This window comes from Camarhynchus parvulus, chromosome 25 (assembly GCF_901933205.1).
Source record: "Camarhynchus parvulus chromosome 25, STF_HiC, whole genome shotgun sequence".
NCBI lineage: Eukaryota > Metazoa > Chordata > Aves > Passeriformes > Thraupidae > Camarhynchus > Camarhynchus parvulus.
Genome location: NC_044595.1, coordinates 2,293,223 through 2,321,144, shown reverse-complemented (window position 1 = coordinate 2,321,144; position 27,922 = coordinate 2,293,223). Strand labels below are relative to the sequence as shown.

The window sequence follows — 27,922 nt, the reverse complement described above, 5'->3', positions numbered from 1 at the left end:
AAGGCCAAGGGGTTCCTGTGAGACCCCCAGAGTGGGTGCTAAGTCTGGGCCCTGTCCTTGAGCCGGTGTTGTTTGGTATGCAGGAGCTGCCACCAGCTTCAAATCCCATCGACTTCCAATGAGCAATGCCATCAATAACGGCTAATTGATGGCGCGGCCGCTCCAAATCAGATTCCCCGTCCCCTGAATCCAATTGATGGCTCCGCACCCCGCAGCCGCCGCGGCAGAAATTGAATCTATTCAAGGAATGGGCTCCATTAGAGCCCATCCCTTCTGTCTCGCCACCCCCCCTGCCTCGGGGCCGCCCCTACCCCCCTCCCCAGTGCCACCCATACCAGCCCCGGGGTGCTGGGGTGCCCGTGGGGAGGACTGTGGGGTGAGGATGTGGGGTGCCCCAGGTGGGTGGGAGTTAAACCTTCCGAAAGTGGGAAGGAAAAATTTATCACCTGGCATAGCGAGCGGTGGGAAATGGTAATAGGCAGCAGGGAGATGGAGAGCAGGATAAAGAGCCGTGTCGTGCCAGGGGCTGGGAGCTGCAGCAGGCACTGAGGAGGGAGCACAGCGTGGCCGTGCCCACCCCATGGCCTGGCTCACTGTCACAACGGGGATTGTGGCACTAGGATGAGCCTGCTGGGCACAATCCCTTTATCTCTGCGGTGTTCCCGTTCCTGGCACCAGATCCCTCACCTGGCCACGCTGGCCCCACCCAACCCTGCCATGGCAGGGGCTTCAGTGTGCCCCAAACACCCCTCAGCACCCCAGCACAAGGATAACATCAGATTCTGGTGCCATCCCGAGGTAGCCCCAGGACACACAGGGGACACAGGGCACAGTGCCCCTCCCCGAGGGCTGACAGGGGGGAGCACAGCCCCCCCAGGGCAGGGGAGCCCATCCCTGCCTGTTCCCGAGGGCAACAGCGGCAGCGCCCACCCCAGAGCTGTCGAGAGCATCCCGGAGATGGGAAATGGCTCCGTGTCACCATGGAAACGGGGCCACCGGCTCGACACGCCGAGGGGACACGTGTGCTGGGGGGACACGCACGCTGAGCCCTGAGGAGCAGGGCACTGGGAACGCCAGGCATTGGGCACGATGCACTGGACAGCGGGCACCGGGCACAGGACCCTGAGAGCCATCACCCGCCTTGGGCCAGCTCCCTCATTACCCACCAGCCGCTCTCAGGGATGCCACCTCTTCGTGATGCCACCTCTTCATGATGCCACCTCTTCATGGTGCCACCTCTTGGTGATGTCCCCGTGGCCGGGCAGCTCCAGAGCCCCGCAGCAGGGCTGAGCAGGGGATGCAGGGGCCGGAGCAGCCGTTCCCCGAGCAGCCTCCTGATGATGTGCATCGTCAAGGTTATCATTGAGCAAAACACTCAGCGGGGGCTCGGAGGGAGCCGGCCCGCGCCGCTTAATTAACCGGAGCTGCACGCGCCGAGCCCGCTCCTGCCATAGCAATGAGGGCACGGGCACTGGCACAAGCGGGGGCTGGCACATCCCACCTGCATCCTGGGGGGCTGGGAGAGCAGCTGGCCGGTCCCTGCTGCCAGGTGTGCCCGCTCCAGGGGCCAGGGTGGCAGTCGGTGTGTGTGAGACAGCCTGGCACCGGTGGGTGCGCACGTGCAGGGGTGGAGGCACAGATGTTGCCTGTGAAATCACCGTTCTGGGCCAGGGCGGCTGTTTGTCCGTGCCTGTGTCCGTCTGTCCTGTCATGCCTGTGCCCTTGCACATGCTGGAGTGTGATGTAATCTTGCTGGTCAATAATCCTGCTGGACAATGTCAGAGCAGGGATGGGCAGGAGCTGCCCTTGCTGCCAGCTCTGCTTGGCGCTGCTGCAGACTGAGGGCCTGCGTGGTCCCCGTGCTGGGACAATCTCTGCATCCCTGGGGAGAATGATTAGAACTTCAATGGGTGGGTGCAAATGACACATGGCATCACCCCAACACAGTGTCCCTGTCTCCAGGGCAGCCAGACAGTGGGGGCAGAGGCTGGGGCAGATGCACCTCCCAAGAGTGCCCAAGTGGATGCTGAGGTGCTCTGTGCCAGGGTGTCACCGGGCTCACCGCCTCTCCAGCGGAAGGATGCTGTGGGGATGGTGGAGGTGGAGCCCTGGAGAGACTTGGGCCCTGCTCCCCACATCCACCACGTGCCCTGTGCTCCTTTGATCCTCAAGCTGCTAACGAGCTTCCCTGGCAAAGAGCTCGTTAGCCAGGGCAGAGCCTGAACTGCCTGACCAGCACCAGGGCAGCTCCTCCGGTGCCTGCAGTCCCAGCCCAGGGACAGCGACAGGCCAGGCCAGTCCCAGCAGCTGGCAGGAGGACTGGCTGGTGTGGCCAGCCCATGGCCAGAGGCAAGTGCAGCACAGGCGGGTGGATGCTCTGAATTATTGAGCGCAGGAGCACAAAGTGGCTGCGACAGCAACATCTGCATGGGGGGCATGGGGCCATGCTCACAGCCAGACTCCACCTAGCCCAGATGGAGCAGCTGGACACTGCCAGGCTGCAGGGACACTGTACCCACACAGGGTCCTCTGCCAGCCCCTCGGGTGGTGGCTGCCAGCAGCACAGGGCACCCCACACCTGCCAGCACCTCCTGGTGCTCTCCTGGCTATCCCCGGTGGTGCCCCCAGCACCTCCTGCTCTGTCCCCTGTCCAGCACCCAGCTCCCATCACCTGGCCAGCAGCACAGGCCTGGGGCAGCTGCAGCCAGTGGAGGGAACCCCCATTTTGTCTGTGCCCCCAGCCCCTCTGGTGAGCCCGTGGAGGGAACTCCCATTTCTGGTGAGCCATCTCTGATGAACCAGTGGAGGGACTCCTCATTTTCTTTGTACCCTCAGCCCCTCTGGTGAGCCATTTCTGGTGAGCCAGTGGAGGGAACCCCCATCTCTGGTGAGCCCATGGAGGGAACCCCCATTTCTGGTGATCCAATGGAGGGAACCCCCATTTCTGGTGAGCCAGTGGAGGGAGCCCCCATTTTCCCCATGCCCCCAGCCCCTCTGGTGAGCCGTTTCCAGCGATGCATTATTGAAGCCGCCCCGTGCCATGGCTCGCGGCCGCTGTGACGGCAGGCGCCGCCTCAGCCCTGATGAATATTTCAGGCCCTGAAATCTCCTGCGCCTGCACGCTTAGCCCCAGTCCCCCCCTGCCCCCCCAGCTCATTGGCTCCTTTGTTTCCCTGCGCTTCTGCCCAGCACCAAGGCAGGGGCACGGTGTCACCCTGCCCTTCTCCCTGGGCACAGTCACCCATGGCCTGGAATGGGATGGGAATGGGCTGTTCCCGAGGGGCACGTGGGCACTGCTGGTGGTAGGACCAGAGCAGCCCCACACTGCCAAGTTCAGTGCCAGCTGGGGGTTCCTAGGATGGCTCCTGTGCTCCCTGTGCCCATCCCCAGCCCTCATTTGGGCCTGAGGCACTGCAGGTCCCCTGGCAGCATCACCTGCAGGGTCAGGGCAGGATGGGGACAGCCTAGAGTGCAGCACATCGTGGGTCTGTCCCTGGCACCTCCCAGTTCACTGCCACCTCTGCCAGTGCTCCCAGATGCTGATTGTGGCGTGATCTGTGTGCAGTGGCAGCAGGATATCGATGCTGCTTGTCACTCCTTCATCAGATTAACGTCGTTTACACACCACCAGACACCTCACAGGGGACACACCAGGGTGGCACATGGCTGGGATGAGCAGAGCATGTTCCAGAGCCAGTGGGAAGCCAGGTGCTGCGGCTGGCAGCCACAAACCCATCCCTGTGTCCTTGTCCCTTCCCCAGAGAGCTGAGGCTGCAGTGGGGCCATGTGCCAGCCCTGCCCTAACCAAGCCTCCCACCCGGCACGGCCTTCACACCCTCCAGCACATCCACGCTGTGGTCATGTCACAGCAGCAGGGGACAGGAGTGAGGCCGGGGCTGGCCCCGGCGGATGATATTGGAGTGATCTTGAGGCCGGGGGGAGGTTTGGAGAGCAGAGGAGCCAGCTGAGTCACCCGGTGCCGGCTGCTGACTCAGGCGCTTCCTGCCAGGTAACCTCCACTGCCGGCGTGGGCTGCTGGGACAAGGATGTGGCGCAGGGGACAGGATGTGGCACAGGGGACAGACAGGACTGGGACAAGGATGTGGCACAGGGGACGGACAGGACTGGGACAAGGAAGATGTGGCACAGGGGACAGACAGGACCGCCTGGCACACCAGGCTGGCACCCAGGGTGGGTTAAGCTGGCAGAGTGCACGGCTGTGCTGCACCATGTGGTGACCCCTTCCTACCTGGGCTCACCCTGGCACCGTGGCTGCCGGCCGTGGGAGCCACGAGGAGCTGGTGGCTCTCACCTCCCACCCAGCACCTCTGGGTGCCCACACACCCAGGGCGGGTGAGATTTGGCACAGCTGCTGGAGCCAGGGTTCCGGCAAACAGGCGTCTGGCGCCCAGGGCAGGAACCCTGCAGCTTCCTCCCGCCGGGCAGCAGGAGCAGCGGGGCTGGAGCCACGCACGGCTTCATCCAGCGGCTCCACCAGGAAACTGATTTCCTCTGACGGCCCTGGCACCGCCGCCTGGCACCGCTGCTCCCTCACTGGTGGCAACTCACCCTCCTCTGCAAGGCCACAGAATCCAGCTCTGCATAAATTAACTCAGACCACTAATTAATGAACTTCTCCCATGTCCCTCTGTGCAGTAGGGCTCGCTCTGGTCCCTCTGGTTAGAGGTTGCTCTGCCTGGACCTGTGGGTCACCAGGGATTTGGCCACCCATCCTCACCTCCCTTGTGTCCACGCTGCCCTCACACCCAGGCCCAGCCCCAGGATTCCCCCAGAGCTGGGTTTTCCCCCTCTCCATGGGAAATGGGAAGGCTCAGCCCCGTGCCCTCCCCGAGGCGATGCCCGCCCAGCGGTCGTCGAGGTGCTGGCGCGGTGCAACCATCCGTGAGGCTTCATTCAAATTTAACGACTGACACGGGATATAAAAGGGAAGGGGCAGGGAGGAGCAGGGCTGCTGGGCACACGGCGTGTGCTGAGCATGCCCCAGGCGTGCCAGCCTGGCAGGACAGACCCGTGCCCAAACACCAGCATGGGGCTGTGAGGAGCTGCCCCAAACATCACCAGGAGCCAGGACATGGCCATGCTGCCTGCTCCCCGACCCAGGCCATGCTCCCTGCATGCCTTTGGCTTGTTCTCGCCGTGTCTGGCTGGACACGTGCCGGCACCTGGCTCCCGCAGGCGGGCCGGGAGCCCTGAGCTCAGCGCGTTGGGCCCTGCTAGGTGTGGCTGGTGAATATTTCATGCCCGCGTTCACCGAGCCCTTTCTTGGTTACACTCCTGCCTCCTCCCCGCACTCTCACCATGTTTATTTATTTAATGAATTATTTATCGGCTCCCCCTCTCGCTCGGCTGGGCGCTGCCCCCTCCCCGCTCCCCCAGCCCGGCGCGATGATGATTTATTGAATGCCGGCTCTGCTCTGCGGTTGCGACATTCTGTCACAGGAAGCCGCGGTTAAACATCAACCCAGGCGGGCCAAGCGGGTCCCCTGCCCTGCTGGGGACACGCTCCAGCCCCTCGGGGCTCATGGACGGCAGGTGCGAGGCTTTCCCCACCGCTTTGACACCAAAAGCTGCTGGTCCTTGTAAGGGGCACAGCATGGAGGAGACAGAGCAGGGAACCAGGGCTGCTCCATGCCCTAGCTTTGGACAGCTCAAGGCCTCACATCCCTCTGAGCGAAGCCACCAGGGTGTGTCCCCAGCCATCCCACCACAGACACTGCCTCCTGTTGTGCCCAAACCCCTCTGTGTGTAGTTCCAGGAGTAATTCCTGCGGGGTGCTGGCACCTGCACACACCGCGATGCTCAGGGCTGTGTTCTGCCCCCCGGCTGTGTCCCTCAGTGTCCCTCCGTGTCCCTCCGTGTCCCTCCGTGTCCCCGCACAGGGCCGTGCGTGGCGGGGGGACCCCCGTGGTGCGGGTGCTGCCGGCGGAGCCTGCGTTGCCATGAGCGGGGGGGTTTCCATGTGGAGGTGGGTGTTGCCATGGGTTTGCCGAGCCGAGGCGTTTCCATGGTGGCAGCGCGGTGCTCTGGGTCCTCCCAGAGGTGTGCGGCACCCTGGGATGCCACCGCCGCCGCTGCCACCTCAGCCCGGCCCCTGCGCCCCCCTCCCAGCTCTCCTCCGCTCCCACCCCCAGGCAGCCAGAGCCCTTTTCCACGTGTTGTGTTTTCTTCACTTCACTTCTCCGGATGAATAATTAATAGAGGCTTTTTTGGTCCTTCGGGCCTTTCCGTTGGCCCCCTCCCCCTTACTGGCGGGGCTCTGCAGGGGTTTGGCTCCCAGTGCCACCAGTGTGGATGGGGAATGGGCATGCCATGGGTCTCCCACAGTGCTGAGTGGGACCAGGGGCCCTGCCCATCATCATCATCCTCCTCGTCCCACTCCATGGCCTGAGGCAGCATCCACACGGCCTAAGGGACCCTGAGGACAAATGGGGTGGCTCTCCTTGCACACAGAGCTCCTCATAAAACTCTGGGGAGCCAGGAGACCCCCCAAGACAGCACCAGGGCACCTGAGAGTCACCAGGCCCGCTGGGGACATGGGAACATGACATTTGGCACAGCACCACCCTAGCCACGCTCACCACGCCAGCGAGATAGCTCCTGGCAGGAGCAGCTCGGGCCGGCTCAGCAAGCCCAGCCACGGTTTGGGAACCTCCTGGTTTCATTCACGAGCTCCTCAAGGTTGCCAAAGCTCCAGGTGATGCACGACGCCGGCACTGCTGGGGCACAGGCTGCTGGGCTGGGGCTGCTGGGCTCACGTGGGAGCTGGGGGCGTGCTGTGCGTGCCCAGTGAGCTGTGTGTGCCCACTGAGTGTGCCCACTGAGCTGTGTGTGTGCCCCCTGAGCTGTGTGTGCCCCCTGAGTGTGCCCCCTGAGTGTGCCCACTGAGTGTGCCTGCTGAGCTGCGTGTGCCCAGTGAGCTGTGTGTGCCCCCTGAGCTGTGTGTGCCCGCTGAGCTGTGTGTGCCCATTGAGCTGTGTGTGCCCACTGAGTGTGCCCACTGAGCTGAGTGTGCCCTGTGAGCTGTGTGCCCAGTGAGCTGTGTGCCCCCTGAGCTTTGTGTGCCCGCTGAGCTGCGTGTGCCCAGTGAGTTGCATGTGCCCATTGAGCTGTGTGTGCCCATGGAGCTGTGTGTGCCCAGTGAGCTGTATGTGCCCACTGAGTGTGCCCGCTGAGCTGTGTGTGCCCACTGAGCTGAGTGTGCCCCCTGGACTGTGTGTGCCCCCTGAGCTGCGCGTGCTCATTGTGCTGAGTGTGCCCGCTGAGCTGACTGTGCCTACTGAGCTATGTGTGCCTGCTGAGTGTGCCCCCTGAGCTGAGTGTGCCCGCTGAGCTGTGCATGCCCGCTGAGCTGTGCGTGCCCGCTGAGCTGTGCGTGCCCACGCCGGTGCGAGCGTGCCCGTGCGTGCCCACGTGTGCCAGGGCGCCGATCGCCTGGCACTGGGCTCTGCTGGGTGGCGCTGCACGGCAGTTGCTAAGGGATGGGCAGTGGGAGCTGGCACTTGGCTCAATCCCCACAGCCAGGGGAGCCCCCCCAGCCCCCGGGGCTCCCCCCAGGAACCTCCACCCCACGAACCCTTGGGGTGTGGGAAGAACAAGGGCCTGCCCATGTGGGTGGGCATTGGGCCAAGTGCTGGCTCCTGAGGGAGGTCAGGGCAGGCAGCAGAGCCTGGCACTGTGTCTGCGTTCCTCGGTAGCCAGGCTGTCCTGGCACATGGGCACACTCCCTCCCACCCACTCCTGTGCCTCCAGGGTGGCCAGACCCCTCTGTGAGCGCATGTGACCCCCATGGCACTGGCAGCAGCACCGGGAGGACCCTCTGGGGCCCTGAGCCCGCACCCACGGCTCCCACAGACCCACAGGGGCAGCTGCCCCACGGCCCGGAGCTCCCAGCCACAGCGACCCCAATCCCGCGGGCTCCTGGCCCTGCTGCCCGCAGCTGTGGCTGTGCCAGGGAGATCCCAGCGGCACCCGAGCCCACAGGGACAGGCAGGGGTGCACCAAGGTGTGGGAGCACCCGCGGGGGTCCCAGCGAGACGCCGATGGCAGCAGGACCCCACACAGGTAACACCCCCGCTCATGGGGGTCCTGGCGAGACCCCGGTGCCACCTGGTCCTCCCGGGACCCGGCCCCGGTATCTCCACCCGCGGGGACCCGCGGCTCCGAGCCTGGTGCCGGTGCCGAGCCGGTGCCGGGGCGGGCCCGGGGTGGCGGCGGGAGCGCGCGCGGGGGCGCGCGGCGGCGGCGGGCGCGCGGGGGCGGAGCTGGGCGCCGGGGCCGCGGGGCGCGGGCGGCTCGGGCTCGGTTCTCCCTCCCTCCATTCCCCGGGATCGCGGCGGGCTCGGGCGGCGGCAGGATGGCGGCTGGGCTCCTGCCCCTGCTCCCGCTGCTGCTGCTGCTACCGGGCCGGGGGCCGCCGGGGGCCCTGGGCAACCGGCACGCCGTGCACTGGAACAGCTCCAACCCGCAGTGAGTGCGGGCGGGGGCGCCGGGACCCGCACCGGGAGGCGGGGGGGTGGTGGAGGGGTTGGGGGGTGTCCCCGGGGCCGCGCGGGGTGGGGGGCGCCGCCGGGAAGGACGCGGCGGCGACACGGCGGGGATCGCGCTGAAGGATGCGCTGGGGGCGGCGGGCGGCACCGGGACTGCGGGACCCCCGGTGCCGGTCTCCTCGCGGCGCCCTCGTGCGGGCGGGGCCGCCGCTGCCCGGCTGCCGGTGCCCCCGGTGCCCCTCGCCCTGCCCGTGCAGTCGGGGATGGCTGCGGCGGCAGGGGCGCAGCCGCCCGGCCGGTTCGTGTCCCCGCGGCCGCGCTGCCGGGCGGGGCTCGGCGGCTCCCGGTGCGGGCGCGACGGGGTCGTGGGCACCGGGGAAGAGCCCCCCGCCAGCGCTGACCCACCGGGGGCAGCGGGGAGAGCCCGGCTCCCCCTGGCATCCATCTCCCGGCGCGCCGGGGCGGGCAGGGCAGGGGTCCCGCTCCCCCCGCCAGTCGCGCCCCCCGCATGTCTGGGTGCGGGAGCGGCACCGGCGGCGCGGCGGAGGCGGGGGGGGCCCGACAGGTGCCTGCCGCCCCCCACCGTCTTTGCCCGGCGGCAGCGGCACCCCCAGGGCGGCAGCGGTGGCTCCGGGGCTGCGGGGAGAGCGGGGGGCGAGAGCGGAGGGTGGGAGCGGCCGCCGGGAGCGGAGCAGTCGGGGGTCGGTGGCCTTGGCCGCCCAGCCCCTCCCTCACACCCTGCGCCGGGGCTGCCCTGCCCTCGCCGGCGCACCCACAGCTGGGAGCCGATGTGGATGGGGACGGGCTGGGCTGGACCCTCTCGGGAAATGGGGGCTGCGCGCCTGTGGTGCGTCCGCGGACCCCTCCACGGGGATCTGCGCCTGCTGCCATCGCCCACCTCTCGGTCCCTCGCTGGTGCGAGTGCCCAGGGGTGTGGCGGGGACACGCATCCAGCCAGAGCATCCTCTGGCTCCCGTCGGTGCAGGGGCTCTCCTGGGCTCTCCCCCCATCCTACACCCCTTTGTGCAGGGTGGGAGCAGCCCCGGCAGCCCCCTCCCCTGCCATTGAGATTGTGTCGCCAGGCGGAAGCTCGGGCCCCATAAATCGTGCGTGTGTGCGACGTGCCGAGGCGCAGCACAATGCCGAGGTGCCTCCACACTCGGCATCCCCCCGCACCCCCCTGCTCTGCCCGGACCCCCTGCACCCCCAACCTCATCCCCACACCGTGGCATCACCACAACACTGGCAGCTGTGCCAGCCTCACCCTTGTCTCTCCGTGACTCCCCCAGCCCATCACCACCATGACCTGCCGCTGCCCCGACACCTCTCAAGGGACAGGGCGGAGGGGCTGGCAGTGCCCGGGCTGTGCCAAGCCGGGGGTGTCGCAGCCAGATGCCCGCACCCCCTGCGCAGGCGTGTCTGGCGCAGCCGCCGGCGTCCAGCTCAGGGCATGGGCGGCGCGGTGGGGGCGGCTGCGGCAGAGCCGTGTCCCAGGGACTCCGGAGCTGATATTTATTGTTAGGCAGTGCGGCAGCTCGGATGCAATTATAGCCGCACGGCAAAGTGTCTGGATTAGATAAATTATGGGGGGAATTAGGCTCCCTGGGCCGCAGCCTGCAAATCCCGGCAACCCTGCTGCAAGTGGAGCCATAAACAAGCCCAGCGCGGCCCTGCGGGGCTCTCCGGGGAGGAGGGGGTTGCTGGCTGTGGCCACTCCTTGGCCACAGATTTATTGGGGCTCATGCCATGATACCCTGGGTACCCCTGTTGATGCCCTCAGTGGGATGACAGGATGAGAGGCAGCCCAGGGAGCAGCCCGATGGTGCCTTGGAAAGCAGGGAGTTGGTGGCAGCTCAGCCTCTTTGGCCATGCAAGGAATGGTTGGGGGTGCCAGGAGGCCAGGGAGGGTCCCCAGGCAGGCAGAGCATCCTTCATGCCATGGGTTTGGGGTGTGTTGGCAAAGCCCAGGGGAGGTGTGGAGGTGGGATCCTCAAATCCTGCTCCTGCTCGGCCTGGTTGTTGGTCCAGCTGTGCATTCCATCCCTGGTGGCGGCCAGCAGGCCCTGGGGCTGTGGGATGACCCTTGACTCATCCCTCCCTCCGCTCCCCAGTCCTGCCAGGAACAGGCCTGGTGGCATGGGACAAAGGTGCAGGACAGCCATGTCCACCCAGCAGCAGCTTTTTCAGGGCCTGTGACCCTGGGGTGACCCATTGAGCAGGGTCAGGGGTGCCTGGAGTGTCCCCAGGCAAGCTGGGCCCTGGCATGCCGGAGGCTCTGTCCCTGCTGTGTGTCCCAGATGCCAAGATGGGGACAGCAATTCATGGACACAGACATGGCCGGTGCTCCCGACACTGCTGCACCCCAAGAATCACCCCAGAGCAGGCTGGGGTGTACCACACTGTGCTACTGACTGATTTGGGACCTGAGGATGCTCATACTGAGGGCACTGGGTGCCATGGAGGGGGCAGAGCGGGGGCTGTGGTGACACAGGGGTACACAGGGTGTCTGGCTGTGATGTGAGGGTCAGGGCCCACCTGTGTGCAGGGGGGTTGTGGCACTTTGTGCAGGCTCACAGCTCGTGCAGCTCCCCCCAGCACAGGCACTGCCACTATGCTCACCTCTTCAGGGTGGCTTTTATCTGGCCCAGGCTGTGTTGCAGGCAGCAGGGCTGGAGTGGGCTCTGGAGAGGGTTGGAGTGGGCCCTGGAGAGGGCTGGAGTGGGCTCTGGAAAGCCTCAGTGCAGAGCTGGGGACTATCTCACACAAGAGAGGAGCCACATCCCTGCAGAGCACGTCTGGAGGGGCCCAGGCTCCTCTGCAGCAGCCAAACCCCAACAGCAGGGCAGTGCCTGGCCAGAGCCCCCCGCCCCATCCACGGGCACTTGCAGGGCTGAGGAGGAGTCACCCACACTAGGAGGGACCCGCGGGTCTGGGGGCATCCAGCAGGAGGTGCTGGGCAGTTCCGTGCCCACCTGTGGAGCTGAATGTAGGGACAGTGACAAAAACACCCCCTAGGCTGTCTGGGGGGCTCGGCCAGCCCCCAGCCCACACTCTGCCCTCCAGGCTGGGCACCCAGAGAGCCCAAGCACGCAGCCATGCCAGGCAGGAGCGGTGCCCATGGGCAGAGCTGTGCCGTGCCCCGTGAGTCACGGCGCCGGGCGGCACCGAGCCCCGGCAGCACCGGCGGCGTTCCCGTGGGAGAAGCGGCCGCTGTGTCGGGGTGCAACAGGGCCGGGGCCACCTGCTCCTGCCCGGGCTGGTAATTGAGTCACCGGTTGCAGATTGATGGTTTAATTAAAACCCAATTAGAAACCTCATTGATCTTGTTAGCAACGCGGGAAGGTGCCGGCTTTAGCCGGGATTACAGGGATTGTATGGCCGTCAATAGCGACGAGGGGCACCTGTAGGGTGCTGCTGGAGTCCCGGCGAGCTTGGGGACGGCTCTCCCTGTCCCGCCGGGTGCTGCCCGCTCCCTCCACGTGCGGATCTGCCCTCGCCTCTCCCCCCTCGGAGGGAGGTGGCCCCGGGGACACCGTGTGCCGGTAGCGCCCGCGCCTTGCGGCTGCGCCAGGCGAGGCCGGGGGGGCTGTGCTGTGGCTCGGTGCCACCCGTGTGCGTGGGCTGCGTCGCAGGCGCTGTCTGCCGAGCCAGCGCGCGTGTGCGTGGCCGTCTGGGCGCCGTGACTGTGCAGCGCTGCCTGCGTGGGGAGGGCTGCGCTGAGCCCCCCCCGGCTCCCCCGCGGTGGGTGCGGGAGGATGGACAGGCGGGTGGTCTGTCTGTCCTTCCGTCCGGTGGGATGGAGCGGCCGCAGCGGTCGATGCGCCTTTGCCTCTCGCTGTGGTGCGGGGTGAGGGGAAGGGGACTCGTAAATCAATGGCACTTTTTTGTTCCCCGGGTGATGGATGGGCCCCGGATGCGCCAAAAGGACGAAGCTACTGGAGCCGAACAAAGAGCCTGGCTGTGCTGGGGGCTGTCCAGTGCTGGGGGGCACCACATGGAGGACACACCACACTGCCCTGCTCCTCACTGCTGGCACCACCGATGCGGGGTGCTGAGCCCGGCTCCGGCCCTGCTGCCCTCCAGGCCTCTCCAGCACCATGGGAATGAGACTCTGTAGGGTGGGGGTCCCGACGGGGGTCCGGTCCCGCCGTGCCACCGCTGCCAGGGCGTGCTGCAGTGCACCAGGCGCTCCCCGGCAGTGTGGGAGCCAGCGTGCGGCACGCAGCCCGGATTTATGGCAGCAGATGGGAGCGGAGCGGAGCGGCCGCCCGGCTCACCGGTGCCTGCGGCGTGCCAGGTAGCCACCGGGGTGCCACCGGGGTGCCACCAGCGTCCCTCCGGTGCGGGGCCGGTGGGCAGCGAGCCCGGGGCCGGTGCTGCCAGGGGACATCCATCTGCCCAGCATGACAGGCTGCTGGAAGGTACCACCGCCTGGCCAAGCCCTGCTCTACAAACGCAGTCGTGCAGAAGTGATGCTGCCCGTTCTCCTCCCGCACTTAACCCTTCGGGCACTGCCAGAGCCCACCGTCCCCACCGGCCGTGCCATGGCTGCCAGAGTCTGGGATGTGGAGGGTCCATCCCAGCCCAGGTTGCTGGTGCTTCCTGGTATCTGTGGAGCTGGCAGGGACCAGCCCGTGCCTGCTCTGGGATGGGTGCTGGTGAGAAAAGAGGCAGGGTCCCTCTCTCAGAGTGTCTCTTCCTGCCCTTCCACCCCAAACCAAGGCCCACGGGCTCCCTGGATGATGCTGTCAGCAGATCTTGGAGCACTTGGGCCGTTGCACTGAGGGATTTGGGGGTATCTAGAGTTGCTGCTCTGCAGTGACTGTGCAGGAGGAGCCAAGCATGGCAGGGACACAGCGTTGTGACCAAAGCTGCTGCTGGGGTCACCTGGATGTGCCTCGGGCTGTGGTGGCCCTGTGGCTCTCCCCATATAGGGCCATTCCCCAGCTCCTCCCAGCTTTTGGTGATGCCTGTGGGCTCCTGGCAATGCCCGTGGGTGTCACTCCCATGGGCCCCTTGCCACACCAGCTGGGGCTCCTGCACCCTGCCATGGGTGCTGCTGTCCCCCAGCCCAGGGGACACTTCGGTGCCTCGTTAGTGAGGCTGTTTATCAGCAGCCACACTTCTTAATGAGCTGTGCCTTAACGAGCCCCAGCCTGGGCTCCCGGGGGGCTGTGCCTCAGCACTGGGTGCGCCAGGGGAATGGGGGGGTTACCTCTCCCCAGCACCCCGTGACCGAGTGTCACTTGTGACATTTCTCCTAGTCCCTCCATCCCATGGCACAGCTGTGGGGAGCCCCAGCTGCAGGTGCCCGCCCCGGTGTAGGGCAGCTGCTATTGGGGTACGCCGGCGTCCCAGCTCTGCGTCCCGCGTGGAGTTAATTGCGATTTTCTCCTTGGGGCCATTTCTTTAATAACAAGCCTTTTTCTCCCCCCGCCCCCCTTCCCACCACATCAAAGGGGGAAGATGAAAGGTCCCGGCGCCCGCTCAGCAAGGGTGGCTGCCTCAGCACCTTCCCAGCGGAGCAGTTGCCGGCGGGTGCCGGGATGGGCTGCGGAATAGCGGCTGCGCAGCGAGGGAGGGGCCGCGTGGGGCTGCGCTCCCTGTCCCACGAGTGATGAGTTCTGCCATCAGCTTCCCCCCTGTCGCCCCCCAATGCCGGAGGCGGCGCTTCTTGTCCCCCCTCTTTGCCTCCCGACACCGCGTCCCGCTACGGTTCTGTCTCCGTCTCCGAGCTCGGCTCCGGTGCCGCGGGCGCTGGCGGAGCGCCGGGGCTCCTCAAACAGCGCCGGGGGCGATGGTGCAGGGTGGGGCGTCTGCACGCGCAGCCCTGCCCGCTGCCTGCCCAGCCCTGCCGGGGAGAGAGACCCAGCGAGCCGCTGAGCTCCGGGAGGGGCGGCGAACCCGCCACCCACGGCCAAGGGAACCCCGAGTGTTGCTTTGGGGGCGCACGGGGTGGGGTTTGCCCTGAGAGGTGGGGAAAGGGTGATCCGGAGCGATGCGCCGGGAGCTGGAGCTTCACAGGGGCCACGCGGGCCGGGATGCTGCTGTCCGTGTCCCGCGGGATGCGGCTCCGGTCAGGGTCCGGTGCCGAGCCAGCGGCGGGCGGTAATTAATTGGCAGGAGCAGCGGGTCAGCGCGGCGGCGAGGATTACCGCGGCCGGGATTTCCGTCGGGCGCGGATTAGGAGCCAGCGGAGCCTCTCCTGAGTGGATCTGAGGGGATTGCTGCTCCTAATCAATGTAAATGAGGCTCCCCCAGGGCCACCCTTTACGGCATTAACGAACTAACGGGATTAGCCGGAGCAGGGTGAGAAATCCTGGCTCCGAGCTGCGGCGCGTGCCGGGGCCGTGGTGGGCGGCAGCGGTGGGTCGGCTCCAGGCTGCTGGAAATGGGGAATGCCGGGGAATTCCAAGGAATTCCGGGGTCCTCCTCACACCCACGGGCTGTCCCGTGGAGAACCTGATGCCTGTGGGACCCTGCTGCCCTTCTGGGCGTGTCTGTGCATCGTCTCCCCTTTGAGGCTTTCTCATATACCTGTGCTCTTGCCCATCGCGCCTGTGCATGTGGCTTGACACCTGTCCCCAGCAGCGCCTGTCCCCTCCCCAGGTCCACCCGTGCCCTCCAGAACGGGGATTCTGCTCCACTCGTGAGGCTCAGGCTGTGCAGGGGTCCCACTGTGTCATGGGCTTCACACAGGGGCCACCGCTGCTCCCAGGGTTCACTGCAAGCTCACCCAGCCTCTGGCTCCCCTTGAGAACCCTTTTTGGGGCAGTGCAGGGCCTCCTCAACGCTGACCTCCCATCCTTCTCTCCCTTGCAGCCTGCGGCGGGAGGGCTACACGGTGCAGGTGAACGTCAATGACTACCTGGACATCTACTGCCCTCACTACAACGCCTCGGTGCCCGAGCACCGGCTGGAGCAGTACGTGCTCTACATGGTGAACGCGGAGGGCTACCGCACCTGCAACACCAGCCAGGGCTTCAAGCGCTGGGAGTGCAACCGGCCCCACGCGCCCCACAGCCCCATCAAGTTCTCGGAGAAGTTCCAGCGCTACAGCGCCTTCTCGCTGGGCTACGAGTTCCGTGCGGGCCAGGAGTACTACTACATATGTGAGTAATGCTGCTACATGTGTGAGGAGTACTACATGTGTGAGGAGTACTACATGTGTGAATGCTGCTACATGTGTGAGGAGTACTACGTGTGTGAGTTACTACGTGTGTGAGGAGTACTACATGTGTGAGTGCTGCTACGTGTGTGTTACTGCATGTGTGAGTACACTACATGTGTGAGTGCTACTACGTGTGTGAGTTACTACATGTGTGAGGAGTACTACATGTGTGAGGAGTACTACATGTGTGAATGCTGCTACATGTGTGAGGAGTACTACGTGTGTGAGGAGTACTACGTGTGTGAGGAGTACTACATGTGTGAGTGCTGCTACATGTGTGAGGAGTACTACGTGTGTGAATGCTGCTACATGTGTGAGGAGTACTACGTGTGTGAGGAGTAGTACATGTGTGAATGCTGCTACATGTGTGAGGAGTACTACGTGTGTGAGTTACTACGTGTGTGAGGAGTACTACGTGTGTGAGTTACTACGTGTGTGAGGAGTACTACATGTGTGAGTGCTGCTACATGTGTGTTACTACATGTGTGAGTGCTGCTACGTGTGTGTTACTGCATGTGTGAGTACACTACATGTGTGAGTGCTACTACGTGTGTGAGTTACTACATGTGTAAGGAGTACTACGTGTGTGAGTGCTACTACATGTGTGAGTTACTACGTGTGAGTGCTGCTACATGTGAGTGCTACTGCATGTGTGAGTTACTACATGTGTATGTGCTGCTACATGTGTGAGTTACTACATGTGTGTGTGCTGCTACGTGTGTGTGCTGCTACATTGTAAGGAGTACTACGTGTGTGAGTGCTGCTACGTGTGTGAGTGCTGCTACATGTGTGAGAGTACTACATATGTGAGTACTACTGCATGTGTGAGTTACTACATTGTGCGAGTGCTGCTACATGTGTGCTACTACATGTGTGAGTACTGCTACATGTGTGAGTGCTACTACGTGTGTGAGTTACTACATGTGTGAGGAGTACTGCATGTGTGAGGAGTACTACATGTGTGAATGCTGCTACATGTGTGAGGAGTACTACATGTGTGAGGAGTACTACGTGTGTGAGGAGTACTACATGTGTGAGTGCTGCTACATGTGTGAGGAGTACTACGTGTGTGAATGCTGCTACATGTGTGAGGAGTACTACGTGTGTGAGGAGTACTACATGTGTGAATGCTGCTACATGTGTGAGGAGTACTACGTGTGTGAGTTACTACGTGTGTGAGGAGTACTACGTGTGTGAGTTACTACGTGTGTGAGGAGTACTACATGTGTGAGTGCTGCTACATGTGTGTTACTGCATGTGTGTTACTACATGTGTGAGTGCTGCTACGTGTGTGTTACTGCATGTGTGAGTACACTACATGTGTGAGTGCTACTACGTGTGTGAGTTACTACATGTGTAAGGAGTACTACGTGTGTGAGTGCTACTACATGTGTGAGTTACTACGTGTGAGTGCTGCTACATGTGTGAGTTACTACATGTGTGTGTGCTGCTACGTGTGTGTGCTGCTACATTGTAAGGAGTACTACGTGTGTGAGTGCTGCTACGTGTGTGAGTGCTGCTACATGTGTGAGAGTACTACATATGTGAGTACTACTGCATGTGTGAGTTACTACATTGTGTGAGTGCTGCTACATGTGTGCTACTACATGTGTGAGTACTGCTACATGTGTGTTACTACATGTGAGTGCTGCTACATGTGAGTGCTACTACATGTGTGAGTACTGCTACATGTGTGTTACTACATGTGAGTGCTGCTACATGTGTGAGTGCTACTACGCGTGTGAGTGCTACTACGCGTGTGAATGCTACTACATGTGTACATGGGGCGCCAGGACAGGACCCCCAAACAGCCCCAAACCCCAGGTCTCACTTCAGCTGGGTCCCCTCAGTCCCATCTCAGTTGGGTCTGTCTGCCATCCCCCTTGACTGATTCACCTGCACTCCCAAAATTGGGCAGCTGTTTCCCCACGAAGAGTGGGAACCTTGAGCTCTGGGAGGAGTTGAAGGAGTAAAGGGATGGGGGGGGTTACATGATGCAAAGAACAAATAGGGTTGTGGGAAAAGATGGGAAGAAGGTTGAGGGTGTGGATGAGTGTGCCAGGGGATGATGATGGAGGATGCAGGATGCTGCTGCAGGATCAGGGTTCAGGGGCTGCTGCTGCAGGATTGCAGTGTTGGTGCCTGATACTGGTGCTGGGCTGGGATGCTAGAACTGATTATTCAGGCCTGGGGTGCCGGTGCAGGGAATTGGTGCAGGATTTGGGGTGCTGGTGCAGGGCATCCGTGCAGGATTTGGGGCGCTGGTGCAGGGCATTGGTGCAGGATTTGGGGTGCTGCTGCATTCCCCCAGCCCGGAGCACACCCCTGGGCAGTACCAGCCCCCTCTCTGTCAACACCCACCCAGCCCCGGGGTGCCTGGGGTTGGGATCCCTGCCATGGAGCCCCTCTCAGCACGTTCTCTCCTTGCAGCCACGCCGACGCACAACCACCGCCGGGCCTGCCTGAAGATGAAGGTGTTTGTCTGCTGCGCCTCCAGTAAGTACCCCCGTGCCCGTCCCGGGGGCGGCGAGGCTGGCCCGTGGGTGCCCCGTCCCTCCTGAGGGGGTGGCTGCATGCGGGGGCTGCGGTGCGGGGCAGGCAGCGTGACCCCCGTCCCCTCTCTCCCTCCACAGCGTCGCACTCCGGGGAGAAGCTGGCGCCCACCCTGCCCCAGTTCACCCTGCGGCCCGAGGTGAAGATCGAGGACCTGGGTGAGTCAGGCACAGCCCCCGGCCCCGCAGCGCCGCGGCCCCGCTCCCCGCCGCCGCCCCTGGGGCAGCCCCAGCCACGGGGTGGGGGTTCAGAGCCGCCCTGCTGCCCTCCTCATCCTCTCCTTCCCTCTCCGCCCCACAGAAAACTTCAACCCGGAGATGCCCAAGCTGGAGAAGAGCATCAGCGGCACCAGCCCCAAGCGGGAACACTTGCCCCTGGCCGTGGCCGCCGCGCTCTTCCTCATGACGCTTTTGGCCTCGTAGCTCCCGGTGCCCGCGGGGGCCCGGCCAGCGCCGCTCTGCCGAGCGCGGCCCCCTCCATCTGCTGCCCCTCGTGAGAGCCAGCGGGGAAACACGGCGAGCCCACCAGCCCTGCCCGCAGAGAGGCGGGGATCCCGGCACGCACCGATCCGGCCGGACTGGCACCTCCGCAGGGATGCGGCTCCTCCCGGGCAGCGCGGGGTCCTGCCCGCAGCCTCCCCGCCATGGCTGCTCCGTGCCTGGGGGGCAGCGCCGAGCCCGATGAGAGCAGGGACCCCCGGGGCCGGGCAGTCTGTACATACCCATATAGATCTATACATACTGTACAGAGAGCGACTACAGAGATATTCTATCTATACTGTACCATAGGCAGCGGTGCCGGCCCCGGGCTGGCTTGTACATAGTCGAACGTGTTGGATTTTCCTCGTCTTCCGTGAAGACCCGACCTATGCAAACGCACAGACACTTTTTGGGGAAAAACAAAACAAAAACAAAACAAAAAAAAAACATTCTCGATCTTTTTTTCAAGTGCTTTGGCTGGTGATTTTCATATTCTGCTCTTAGTCTATTAAAAAAAAAATAATAAAAGGATAAAAAAAGGGATCCCTGTCACGGTGGCGTGCAGCATTTCCAGCCCTCGGAGGGGTCCCAGGGGGGCTCCGGCTCGGACAGGCGTTCAGGAGAGGGCTGATCTCCACTGTGCCACCCACCTTGCCAGGCACACCAGGCTCGGTACCGCTGGCAGGGGGATGCAGGGCACTTCCCACCGCTGGCTCTGCTCCCCATCGACCCCCCCAGCGCCGGCAGGGACGCGGTGCTTCCCACAGGGATGTGGCGCGGACAGCAGGAGCGATTGAAGGTAAGGGCAGCGCGGGGGGCCCGTGGCACGCGGGCCCGGGGGTGCTGGGGTGGCGTTTGGGAGCAGGCGATCCTTCCCTGCCATCCTCAGCAGCTGCACGGAGCGAGCAGACACGGGGCGCTGGCAACGCCATGGGAACTGCGGCATCGCCCCTGCGGCGCGTCTGGCTGTGCCGGGCATGCCGGCTCCTGCCTGTTCCGGGGGGATCTGGCACACGCTGGCGGCTCCTGCGGGCTGGGGGACGCCCTCAGCTCCCCCCCCTCCCCAGCGCCTCCAGCCAAGGGGATGTGGGGGCTGGATTGTACCTGGGGTGCGATCGCATCTAAAGGGGGTGTTGCTGGGGTACCCAGACCCCCACAGCCCCCACAGACACAGTGGGGCACTCGTGGGCTCCTGACCCTGCGCTCTGTGGGGCTGGGGGGGCTCAGTGTCCCCAGGGAGGGGGCAGCAACTCTCCCCAAAGGGATGAGGGGCTGCGAGGTGTGGATTCCTGGGGAGGGGGGTTCTCCCAGCCCCACAGAGCAGGGCAGCCACTCTCCCCCACCCAGCAGGCGCTGCTGGGCGGTGGCTGGGTGTCCCGCCGGCCCGGGCTTGTCCGGGTGCGGGAAGAGCCGACGAACCCGTCCGACGGGTCCTGGCAGCTCTCCCAGCAGGCGCCGGGTTCGCCACGTCCCCGCCGCGCTCCGGCAGGCCTGGCCCGCATGGGGCTGAGCTCCCTGCCCCAGGCCCCCTCCCGGGGTGCCCAGGTGCCACCCGCAGCTCTCTGGTGGCCCAGGGCAGGGCGGGCACGGGGTGGGTGGGGCAGCACCGCTGCCACTGCCAAGGGCCGTGTCCGGCCAGGTGCTGATTGCCAGGGGCTGGCCAAAGCACCAGTGCCAGTGCGGTGCCATGCTGGTGGCACGTGGCACAGTGAGCCTGGCACAGCTTGGGTGGCCAGTGCCCTGCGGGGGTGTGAGAGCCACAGTCACTGCCCTGGCACAGAGAGCGCTGCCTGCAGGATCCCTCCTGCCATTTGCCTCGACCCTGGCACCGCTTCTTGTGCATGCATGGCACCACCCATGGCTCGGTGGGCACCTGGCTCAGGTGTGCTCCATGCCCTAGGGATGAGCACAGCGGGACAGCCCAGACCCACCAAGAGTCTTCTGGGGCACTGGTAGAGGAGATTCCCAAGCCCAGCTGCCCCAAGTCGAGTGGGGGGCCATGGTTGGGACCCCAGTGCTGAGGTTTGGGTGCCCCTTGGGTACTTTGGGGTCTCACAGCCTGGGCAGCAGATCCAGGCAGGGGGATGTGTGCCAGGTGTGGCACAAGGCCCTGCCTCACCTCGGGGCAGCTCCCCTGCCCAGTCAGGGCTCTGTGGCCAAAGGCACGAGGTCCTGGCATGGCTGGACAGCCCTGGGGCTGCGGCTCTGCCCCCTCCAGCCTGGCACCAGGCCATGCCTACCTGCCATGCCTACCTGCCAGGCTGCACGCAGCTGGCACTGCGTCACCGCGGCCTTCGCTCCCGGCCACAAACTGGACGGCTCCTCTTCCTCCCCTAGCCTGGCAGGGTGACGTCAGCCCAGCCAGGGGCCGGGGCACTCCCGGGTGTCCCCAGCCAACAAACCACAAACACTGTCACGAGTTCGGCGGCCTGTGGCCAAGCCTACCTGCCCCACACGGAGCAGCAGCGATGTTTACAGCCTGAGACGGCTTCACCTTTGTCCCTCCATCGCGGGCACCAATCCCAGCCCATTGTCACCTGCTCCCAGGTGCGTGGCCGTGACCATGTGCACCATGTGCACACCACCACTGGCACCCCCAGTGCTGCTGCAGGTGGGTACCCGCCCTACCCAGGGCGCTGCCCACCCTGTGCCCCACTGTTGGGTCCTAAAAGAGGCAATGGGGCACCTCTAGCCTCAGTTTTTGTCTCAGACTGTCCCCAGCAGAGGACATGGGCTTGTCTTTCCATTCCTGCTCCTCCACCAGTGCTCTGGTGGTGACACTGGGTCTCGCTGTGTCCACCCAGCCCCACTCCCAGCCACTTCGCTGTGACCTGGTGGCCCTGCTCCAGGGCTGGGGCCATGGCAGATGAGACAGGGGAGCCCCTTGGCCAGCAGGGTTGGGTGCCACATCCCAGTGCCACAGGATGGATCCAGCATGGTGCCCCAGGAGGCTCATTATACCCAGGCAGGCCCAGCACAAGGCTCAACCACCAGGGGCTGCCCAGCCCTCCCTTGCCAGTGCTCCCTGCCTTGGTTTCCCCAGGCAGAGTCTGTCCCTGACGTGGAGGGGGCAGTACCAGGGTGATGCCAGGACCACGGGATCGGTGCTGCACCCATCCCCGTGGCCTGCACGTGGCCTCCCAGCCGTGTTCCCAGGAGTCCTCCCCTGTACAAGCCACGGCAGCGCCGGCATCCCGGGAACAGAGGCCTGGCACTGTCATTATGGATGATGTCAGGCCTGGCCACAAGCAGGGAGGATGAGAGCAAAGCAGCCTCCCTGGGAGCAAGGGGGTGGGGAGAGAGAGAGGCTGAGGTGTGGGGGGATGTGGGGCACCCAGCCCCACGGCCTGGGCCCGGAGGATTTGGAGGCACAGCCGCTCTCAGGTTGCGGTGCCGGCGCCTGCCGGAGCCCCGTGCGCGTGCCAGGGGAGCGCAGCGCGCCCGCTGCGGCGCAGGGCATGCAACATTACCCACAATCAATGGATCATTATGGAATAAACAAGAGGAAAGTTGTTTTGCAAATGCGGCTGAGTTATCGCTTCACAACACGCGGCGGAGCGTCGCGCGCCGGCCGGGACACGGATGGATCCGTGTCAGAGCAAATGGGAGCCGACAGCGCGGCACCGCGCTCCTGCCAGCCAGTGGCAGCGTGCCCGCGGTGCCCACCCCTGCTCTGCGCCTGCAGACCCCTGTGCTGCACCTACAGCCCCCCATTGTGCACCTACAGACCCCTGTGCTGCACCTACAGACCCCAACTCTGCACCTGCAGACCCCAACTCTGCACATACAGACTCCTGTGCTGCACCTACAGACCCCCATTGTGTACCTACAGACCCCGGCTCTGTACCTACAGACCCCTGTCCTGCACCTATAGACCCCAACTCTGCACATACAGACCCCCATTGTGTACCTACAGACCCCGGCTCTGTACCTACAGAACCCTGTCCTGCACCCACAGCCCCATCCTGCACCCACAGCCCCCATTGTGCACCCACAGCCCTGTCCTGCACCCACAGCCCCATCCTGCACCCACAGCCCCCCATTGTGCACCCACAGCCCCATCCTGCACCCACAGCCCCATCCTGCACCCACAGCCCCATCCTGCACACACAGCCCCCCAGTCTGCACCCACAGCCCCCCATCCTGCACCCACAGCCTCATCCTGCATGCACAGCCCCCAGTGTGCACCCACAGCCCCCGCGTCCTGCACCCACAGCCCCCATCCTGCACCCACAGCCCCATCCTGCACCCACAGCCCCCATCCTGCACCCACAGTCCCCAGTGTGTGTGTGGAGCCCCTGCCCGGTGTGGGTCACTTTTTGGGGGGTGGCCCTGCACCGTGCAGGTCCCGTGTGGGGGGATGGGGTGTGCGCGGAGGTGGGGTGGACCTGGAGCGCGGTGTTGTGTGCGGGGAGGGCGCTGGTCACTGTCAGGGCGCTGTGTCCCCTTCCCGGTGCCGTTCCCGGTGGGGGGACGGGGGTTTGTGTCCCCTGGCCCGGTCCCGGTGCTGGGGTGTGTTCTGTTTGTGTCCCGGTTAGCGCCCGTCTCGGTAGGGAGGGTTTGTATCCCCCTGCCTGCTGCCGCTCCCGGTGTCCCGGAGTGTGTGTCCCCCCGCCGGTGCTGCTCTCGGTGTGGGGATGGTTCCGTGATTTCTGTCCCCTTGATCGATACCGGTGGGGGGTGTGTCGTGCGTGTGTGTGTGTCCCCCCCCCCTCCCCGTCTCGTCCCGTGTGTTGTTGTGCGAGCGCGGGGCGGCGGCGGCGAGGGCGGAGCGGCGGCGGGGCCGTACATAAGGCGGGGGCGGGCGAGGGGCCGCCCGTGGAGCGCAGCACCCGCGGAGCGATGGGGCAGCCGGGGGTGCCCCTGGCCCTGCTGGGGCTGGGGCTGTGCTGGGCAGCGGCGGCCGAGCGGCACACGGTGTTCTGGAACAGCTCCAACCCCCGGTGAGTGACCCCCGCTTCCCACCGGGACCAACCCCCCCCCCCCACCGCAAACGCGCACCGAGCCCGGTACCGGCGGCCCCGAAGGCGCGGGGGCGGCGCCGCTCCGCTCCCCGGCGGCCTTTGTGCGGGTCGAGGCGGCGGGGCCGCTGCGGGGCTCGCTGCGGGGCCGTGCGGGGGGCGGCGGGGCCGCTCCAGGTGCGCCCGGGGGGGCCTTTCCGTTCCCAGGGCCGTGCGAAGGGGCCGCTTCCTTCCCGCGGGGGGGGCGCGGCGCCAGCCCCGGCGCCGGCCCCGGGGACCGTGTTGACAAACACGGGGCAGGATGTGCGGGGGGGTAGACCTGGACCGGGGCCCCCCGCTCACGGGCCGCCGGGGCTGCGGGGTGACCCCATCTGGAGCTACGGCCCTGCAGGTTCCAGGGGTCCCCCCCGGCCGCAGCCGTGACTCCCCCCTGGTTGTAGAGGTGCTTCCCCAGGGCATGAGCGCTCTCAGGCTTTAGGAGTGTCCCCCTTGGCTTTCGGGGAGACCCCCTCACTCTCCAGACCCCCAGGCTGTGGGGGTGCCTCACACTCAGGCACCCGTGGGGAGATGTGGGGCTTCCCCTCCTTTCCTGGCCCCTCCCCAACTTGTGGGGTTCTCCCCTGCCCAGACCGTGCCCCCCACGGGTGTAGGACTCCCCCAGATTGTAGGGCTGTGCCCTCTGTGTCCCCCCCGCAGGTTTTTGCGGTGCCCCCGTGGGTGGCTGTGCCCTCTCCAGGCCACCACAGCCGGCGAGGTGGGGCCCCGGCGTGCCCCCCCCCCGGCTGGGGTGTGGGGCGCAGCTGGAGCCGGGCTGGCTGCCCCACAGCGAGAGCCGCGACGCCTCCTGCTCCGGCAGCGCTGGGCCGGGCAGGGTGCGGGCAGGCTGCGCGTCCCAGCTGCTCCCCTCCCTGCTCCGCGGCCCTTGGGGAGCGCTGGGAATTGGGGTGCGCTCACCTCTCACTGCCGGGGGGCCCAGCCGGAGGGAGAGTGAAGGGGGCGCTGCCCTTTGGAAGCTATTCCAGGTGCTGCAAGACTCAGCACAGGGAAGGGTGGACCCAAAGGTGCCCCCAGGCAGCGCTGCCGTGGCCAGGCTGCTGGCCCCCTGGGTATGGGGGATTTGGGGGTGCAAGTAAAGCCCCTAACCCAGCTCTGACCCCCGTGCCGCCCCCTCCTGCCACAGGTTTCTGTGGAGTGACTACACGGTGGAGGTTCGTCTCAATGATTACCTGGACATTATCTGCCCTCACTACGAGGAGGGCAGCGTGGACCCCCGGGCCATGGAGCGCTACACGCTCTACCTGGTGGAGCTGGAGGAGTACCAGGCCTGCAAGCCCCGCTCCAAGGAGCAGATCCGCTGGGAGTGCGACAAGCCCAGCGCCCTGCACGGCCCCGAGAAGTTCTCAGAGAAGTTCCAACGCTTCACTCCCTTCACGCTGGGCAAGGAGTTCAGGGAGGGACACAGCTACTACTACATCTGTGAGTGCTGGGGGGCTGCGGGGGGGGCTCCGAGGTGCTGCAGGGATTCCCCATCGGGCTCGCCCCCATCCCTTCCTAACCTGCATCTCCCTTCCCAGCCAAACCCATCCACCACCACGGCGAAGCCTGCCTGAAGCTGAAGGTGACGGTGACAGGCAAAGGCAGTGAGTATCACACATCACCACCCCCTCAGGGCCCCCCCCAGCCGCGTCCCCTCCTTCCCAGCGTGGCCTTGGCTGCGCTGAGTCACGGCCTGGCCGTGGCCCCTGGCCAGCCCGGGGTGTGGGCACGCGCAGCTTGGCCGGGAAGGTGTTGGTGGGGGCGGGGAGGGGGGGGACAGCCCACAGTGAAACGGGATTTGGGGATTTTGGGGAGGTTGGGGTGCTGCCTTTCCCTCCGTGACCCCGTCTTTGCTCCGCAGCTCCGGCACCGCCTGCCCCGGCCTCGACGCAGAAGGGGAGGATCCAGGCAGGTGGGTTGGGGGCTGAGGGTGGGTTCCCTTCTGGGATGGCAGGGTGTTCTTGGGGGCACCAGGCTGAGCCTGTGGGGGCACTGGCCTAAACACAGCCACCCAGGGGTTTGCTGGGCGCACTGGGGCTCGTCTGCCCCTCTTGGGGGGCTCTGGAGCTGGCTGAGGTACCAAAGCTGGTGGCAACCCTCTGCAGGGGTGATGTGCTGCTGGTTTGGGGTACAGCTTGTCTTTTGGGGTACAGCTTGTCTTTTGGGGCTGCTGGTTGCTGATGGCTCCTCTCTTTTCCCCCCACAGACGATGCAGCTGCACACGTGCTGAGGAGCGTGGGGCAGAACTCGGCCATGCGCAGCAGCAGCCGCCCCTTCACCTTTATCAGCCTCCTCCTGCCCCTCCTGGTGCCACAGGGGCTCTGAGGTGCCCCTCGTGCCCGGACCCACCGAGGCTGTGGCCATTGGGGACCCCCGTGGTCCCCGCACATCTGCCCCGCGTGCCCTGCCCTGCGCACATCTGGGCAAGGCAAGGATTTGTCAGTATTATGGGGCTGGAGGGCCCAAAGCCATCGGAGCAGCTGGAGCTTTCAGGCTTCCCTGGCCCTTCCAGGATGCTCCTGGCAGCCAGAGGCCGAGCGGGAGCCTGGAGCTGGAGGGGCTGAGGTGCCCCAGACTGGAGAGGGGCAGGGGGCTGGCACCCCTGCCCCGCAGCTGAGCTCGCCCTACACCCTCGGGGCTTTCCCCGTGGTGGGCTGGAACTGGAATGTGTCCTGCAGGCGGGGACATGGGGGTGGCCAGGTGACCCCAGTGTCAGTGGCCAGGGAGCACAGACAGGCTGGAGATGCCCTGCAGCCAGGGGAGAGGGGTTATGAGAAACACCCCACTCCTCCCTGTGCTGCACCCCTACCCCTTCCTTCATCCCCTGGCCCTTCCCCATCCCTCCCCTCCGCTGGGTGTCGGAGGGAGCCCCCAGCACCCCCTTTGTACAGCTTTCTAACACGGGACTTTTTATACCATTGTCGGGAATAAATAACCAAAACCATGCCGAGCTCCTGAGACCTCCCCCACCGCCCTGGGCCAAGGCTCTCCTGGCCCCCGTGGGGGGTTGGGCTGGTTAATTAATTAATTGGCTGGTGTTTGCACGGGGCTGTTAAGTGGCCAAGTGCCACAGTGGCTGGCACTGTCCCCGGCTTTATCTGGTGACACAAAAGCCTCCCCTGAGGGTAGGGACCCCTCCCCCTGCACTGCAGTGAGCTTCCAGGTGGGGGGCAGGGGTTTGTCCCGGGACAAACCCCATTGGAATGTGACAGGCCCCGGGGATGGGATAAATCCCGCTGCTGGTGAGGAGGGGGCTGGGCAGGGGACACGGCCTGGCTGCACCCCAGGGACCCCCACGGGGTGACCCCAGGGATGTGGGACCCCTGAGGGGTGACACTGTGGGTGCAGGGAGCTGGGATCACAGGGATTTGGGGGCCTTGGAATTGGGGACTGCAGGGAGCTGGGATCACAGGGATTTGGGGGCCTTGGAATTGGGAAATGCAGGGAGCTGGGATCGCAGAGATTTTGGGGTCCCTGAGGGTGGGACACTGTGGGTGCAGGGAGCTGGGATCACAGGGATTTGGGGGCCTTGGAATTGGGAAATGCAGGGAGCTGGGATCACAGGGATTTGGGACCCCTGAGAGTGAGACACTGTGGGTGCAGGGAGCTGGGATCGCAGCGGTTTGGGGGCCCTGGAACTGGGAACTGCAGGGAGTGAGGATCCTGGAGAGGTGAGGTTTTGGGGCACAGGGATACATGACACCCGAATGTGGGGGACCCTAGAGATGGAGGGTCATGGAGAGGGGACACAGGGATGAGTGACCCCCAGGATGTATGAGGGGAACCCTGGGATAGTGGGGTCACAGGGAAATGTGGATCCCAGGGATGCAGGGGGATTCTGGGGAATTGTCCCAAGGATGAGTGACCCCCAGGATGTGTGGGGGCACCCTGAGACAATGGGGTCACAGGGGAAGTGTGGATCCCAGGGATGCAGGATCCTGGGGAGTTGTCACAGGGACGTGTGACCCCCAGGATGTGTGGGGGCACTCTGGGGTCACAGGGAAATGTGGATCCCAGGGATGCAGGATCCTGGGGAGTTGTCACAGGGATGTGTGACCCCCAGGATGTGTGGGGGCACTCTGGGGTCACAGGGAAATGTGGATCCCAGGGATGCAGGATCCTGGGGAGTTGTCACAGGGACGTGTGACCCCCAGGATGTGTGGGGGCACTCTGGGGTCACAGGGAAATGTGGATCCCAGGGATGCAGGATCCTGG

At 65.1% G+C, this 27,922-nt stretch overlaps 2 protein-coding genes across 3 annotated transcripts; both read left to right on the top strand.

Moving 5' to 3' along the window:
• The first annotated feature begins 8,293 nt into the window (after positions 1-8,293).
• EFNA3 (ephrin A3) lies at positions 8,294-19,204 on the top strand. 2 transcript variants are annotated; one of them, XM_030965448.1, is made up of 5 exons: positions 8,294-8,487; positions 15,330-15,619; positions 18,109-18,174; positions 18,312-18,389; positions 18,532-19,204. In XM_030965448.1, the coding sequence occupies exons 1-5, from the start codon at positions 8,375-8,377 to the stop codon at positions 18,651-18,653; spliced, it is 669 nt and encodes a 222-aa protein (XP_030821308.1). In that variant the 5' UTR covers positions 8,294-8,374; the 3' UTR covers positions 18,654-19,204. The 2 variants fall into 2 exon arrangements, with proteins under 2 accessions (XP_030821308.1, XP_030821310.1); XM_030965450.1 differs by lacking the exon at positions 18,312-18,389.
• A 4,318-nt stretch (positions 19,205-23,522) lies between these two features.
• Positions 23,523-26,806, top strand: EFNA1 (ephrin A1). The gene is made up of 5 exons (XM_030965357.1): positions 23,523-23,653; positions 24,852-25,147; positions 25,246-25,311; positions 25,569-25,619; positions 25,914-26,806. The coding sequence occupies exons 1-5, from the start codon at positions 23,553-23,555 to the stop codon at positions 26,030-26,032; spliced, it is 633 nt and encodes a 210-aa protein (XP_030821217.1). The 5' UTR covers positions 23,523-23,552; the 3' UTR covers positions 26,033-26,806.
• Positions 26,807-27,922: the final 1,116 nt, after the last annotated feature.